At 30.5% G+C, this 4,685-nt stretch overlaps 1 protein-coding gene across 1 annotated transcript; it reads left to right on the forward strand.

The window, feature by feature from the left end:
- Window positions 1-1,770: 1,770 nt before the first annotated feature.
- LOC139875795 (transcription factor FER-LIKE IRON DEFICIENCY-INDUCED TRANSCRIPTION FACTOR-like) lies at window positions 1,771-4,347 on the forward strand. Its single transcript, XM_071863091.1, has 4 exons — window positions 1,771-2,295; window positions 3,709-3,891; window positions 3,991-4,164; window positions 4,243-4,347. The coding sequence occupies exons 1-4, from the start codon at window positions 1,771-1,773 to the stop codon at window positions 4,345-4,347; spliced, it is 987 nt and encodes a 328-aa protein (XP_071719192.1).
- The last annotated feature ends 338 nt before the right edge of the window (window positions 4,348-4,685 follow it).

Consider the following 4,685-nt stretch of genomic DNA (forward strand, 5'->3'; position numbering starts at 1 on the left):
CCGGATATGTGATCATAGCTGTTTATGTTGATGATCTTAACATCATAGGTACAAATAAAGAGATCCATGAAGCCATTCAACTTCTAAAGAAAGAATTTGAAATGAAAGATCTCGGAAAAACCAAGTATTGCCTTGGTTTACAAATTGAGCATATGTCTAATGGTTTACTTGTACATCAAACAACATATACTGAAAAGATTTTGAAACGTTTCAATATGGACAAGGCAAAACCATTAAGTACTCCAATGGTTGTTAGATCACTCAATGTTGAAGCTGATCCATTTCGTCCATGTGAAGATCATGAAGATATTCTGGGACCAGAAGTACCATATCTTAGTGCAATTGGAGCTCTTATGTATCTTACAAATTGTTCAAGACTTGACATTTCTTTTGCAGTTAATTTGTTGGCAAGGTTCAGCTCTGCTCCTACCAAAAGACATTGGAATGGGATCAAACACATATTTCGATACCTTCGAGGAACAACTGATTTAGGATTATTTTATTCTAACAAATCAAAACAAGATTTGGTTGGTTATGCAGATGCAGGTTATTTATCTGATCCACATAAAGCTAAATCTCAAACTGGATATATATTCCTAAATGGAGGTACTGCAATATCATGGCATTCTCAAAAACAAACACTTATTGCAACATCATCAAATCATGCTAAAGTGATTGCATTACATGAAGCTACTCGGGAATGTTTTTGGTTGAGATCAATGACACAACTCATTACTGATTTTTGTGGAATAGAACTCGACAAAAGTCCAACAACTATCTATGAAGATAATGCAGTTTGTATAGCACAGATGAAAGAAGGGTATATCAAAAGTGACCGAACAAAACCTCCTAGATTCTTCTCATACACTCAAAATCTCATTAAAGACAACCAGATTTAAATGAGATATGTTCAATCCAGCAAAAACTCTGCTGATATTTTCACGAAAGCACTTCCAACTGCAATTTTCAGAACACACGTTCATAACATTGGCATGAGACATGTTCAAAAGATATAACAGCTGAAGTGATGTCTACTTGAGGGGGAGTCAACTCCATGCTGCACTCTTTTTTCCTTAGCTAAAGTTTTTTCCCACTGGGTTTTCTTTAGCAAGGTTTTTAATGAGACAGTAACTTATAGTTGATCTTCAACAAAATAAAATTGATATCCAAGGGGGAGTGTTATAATAATAATAATAATATTTATATGTGGATAGTCAATTTTGTACTAATACTTAGTCAATATTGGGTAGCTTTGTTTGTAGTATAAATAGCCATGTATTGCAAGCTAAACCACTTGCACCATTCTAATATACTTTCAAGAAGTATTCTCTCCTTTCTTTTATATACATTCTACTCTTATATTATAAGAAGTTTGTATTTAGATTAGCATACTAAAAGTTGTTATAAACAACTAAAATTATAACAGTTTGTACTATTTTCACATTATTAGCGAAAAGGTCTGGTACTAGTCCCTATATTCTTTGATAGAGGGATAACTTATACTACTCGACTCGCTGACTACCTTTAGGTTCGAGTAGAGGAATGAATGTTGCTACTTATATTCTTAGTTACATTGTCTACATATATATATATAATATAATAAAATGTCGATGTCAACTCATATTTTATAATAACCAATCACGCTAGGAGATGCTCTATACATGATTCCTTTTACACTAGTATCTCTATTTATATATGTATATCTTATTTATGTATTTTAGCATGTCTAGAACTTTATTACTATCATATTATGGTTTAAAAATCAAAAATATGGACAACAAAGAGTACTCAACTAGCCATTTCAATGGAGGAAACTTCAACATGTTCCAACCCGATTTCATGCAAGAAACCGAATTCGAAAACTTCATTTCTAACATTCAAGCGGAGACAACGGATCCTATTGAAAAGTTTTGTATAAACTACGAATGCAATCACTTAACCGATAGTTGTGTAGAGCTTGAATTACCACCAATACCCTATAACCACAATGAACCTATTGTTAGTTCTTGTGGTGGTACTAACATTGGTGATTACGAAGTGATAATGGAGCCGAATTTGGATATGATCTGGAATGATGAAGAGGAGGACGTGAAGGTTAGTGAGGTTTTTGGTGACGATGATGATGATTCTTCTGAAACTGTGACAACGGGAAATCAAGAAACGACGTCGAGGAGAAAAAGTGGGAGTGGGGTGAAGGGCGATAGGACGAGGACTTTGATTTCCGAGCGGAAAAGGAGAAGCGGAATGAAGGAGAAGCTTTATGCGTTACGATCTTTGGTTCCAAACATTACTAAGGTTAGATCTTTCTTAATTACATGAACTCTTGCATGAATGCAAGATGTTAGGGGGTACTACATTAAATATACTACACTTTTGAAAAATGTCACTTCGTACGTAGTTCATTTGTGTCATTTATGTCAGTTTTATGTTTTTATTTTTTAAGGTTTTTAATTTTCAATTTTAACCTTAATTTTTTTTTTGTTTTCGTTACATAATATCTAATGAGAGTTATAGCGTAAAGTATTTTAAGCCCAATTTTAATCAAATATTGTACGACAAAAACAAAAACATTTAAGTTCAAAGTTTGAATATGAAAAATTGTTAAAATTTAAAACGTGACAGTTATAATGAGACACATGTGGTATTATTTATAACGAGAATTTGAACTTAGTTACTTAGTGAACGTAATAAAATTCAAGTGATTAACATTATTGTAAATATCTTTTATATCAATATTTATTGTTGTGAATATTAGCGTTTTCTATATCAATATTTATACTTATTGTAGTAAGTATTATGTTTTGACAGGTGTTTGGGTTTGCATTTCAGATGGAATTTTTTTATTATTACATTTCTAAATTGTAAATAATCATTTAATAGTGATTGACTAATATAAAAATAAATAACTACTCCGTATGATATAAGAGTCTTAAAACGTAAAAATGAAAAAGTAACAATACCTTTAATGCTGAAAAATGTAGTTTCTAATTTTTCATTTACATCATATTATTTCTCTATACCCTTGTAAAACCTCCTGAATTAAATAGAATGTGTAATTTGCAAACACCTAGATAATGATTATAGTACATTCAAACGTCATTTATGTAAAAACATGTTTTGTAACCGCTTATTATTTGATTATAATATTTTAAAATACATGATTAAATTTTCAAAATGCAAATCTGAATACCCTTTGATTATAAAATTTTCAAACGTATATACAATAATGTTACCGCGGTATGATCCAATAACTAAGATTTTTTTTCTTAGATTCTTTAATTAATAATTATCCATGATGTGTTGAACATTATTTCGAATTATTTAAATATTTTTGCTGCTAAAGGAATGGATAGACATGATATTGTCAAACTCAAAAAGTCTTTCTTGTGACGAAATTTTTTTAACTATAAATGGTCACTTGAATGCTATACATAATTAGCCGCCAACTATATTCTTCTATCGCCATTGACCCTAAACAAAATTAAAATTGCTTAGAAAAAAATATTTGAGTTATAATATATGTCTAATTTAACTTATTTGATTAAATTTTGTCTCACAATATCGTAAGTGTTAATTTGTATATTACTACATCATTTAATATGTAATGCACAAATTTAGCTATATGTACAACACACTCAATATTAATGTTTTGTTGGTATACATGTCGTTACCATATTTTATTTTTTATAAGGTATTTATTTTAAACAGATGGATAAAGCTTCGATAGTTGGAGATGCAGCACGATACATCCAAGATCTTCAAACGCAAGCGAAAAACTTAAGAAATGAGATTGCAACCATCGAAGCAGCTACAAACCAAAACATCCCATCTCAAAATTTAAGAAAGAATCGTATTTCAAACTCATTTACAATACATAAAAAGATATCAAAGGTTTAACCAAAATACTTTTTACTTATAAACTTTATTTGTATTACCATACTTAAACACTATTTCTACTTTTATTTATGTTTTTTTTCTGTGTCCTTATAGTTGGATATATTTCAAGTGGAAGAAAAAGGATACTATGTAAGATTAGTTTGCAACAAAGGGCGAGGTATCGCGGTATCACTCCACAAAGCACTTGAGTCTATTACGAGTTTTCAAGTTCAAACCTCGAATTTAGCAACCATTGGTGATAATTTTGTGTTAACGTTTACCTTAAATGTAAGTTTAACTTCGTATCTTGTTACATATATAACTTGATCTCATGAATTAACTAATGTTTGTGTACATAAATTGTAGGTTACGGTTTGTGAATTTGACATAAACCTACCAAATTTGAAGTTATGGCTTTCGGGTGCCTTCCTTAATCAAGGTTTTGTGTTTGATACATTATCATCGGCGTAATCCAAGTGAGCAGATAATCATGAATGATTAAATGCGACAATTTGCGAGCTATTTAAAATGCTCACAAACGCATTTGATTCACTATTTATTTTCATGCTTTTATGTTGAATAAATGTGTTTGTGTTTCACTAATGATAGGTAACTTTTGTTGACTAGTATTTAATGGATGTATGAAGGCCATTGTAATAATTTAAATCAAAATATTTTGTGGGTTGATAGAGGATCTTCAGTTTCTAATTTAGGCTTATAAGTGGGTTTCATGCTACTTAAGTTTTTCACATAATTTAAAACCCTAAGACCACTCTCTTTCTTAATAGTCATTCGTTAACAGAACTTCT

This window comes from Rutidosis leptorrhynchoides, chromosome 11 (genome assembly GCF_046630445.1).
Source record: "Rutidosis leptorrhynchoides isolate AG116_Rl617_1_P2 chromosome 11, CSIRO_AGI_Rlap_v1, whole genome shotgun sequence".
Taxonomy (NCBI): domain Eukaryota; kingdom Viridiplantae; phylum Streptophyta; class Magnoliopsida; order Asterales; family Asteraceae; genus Rutidosis; species Rutidosis leptorrhynchoides.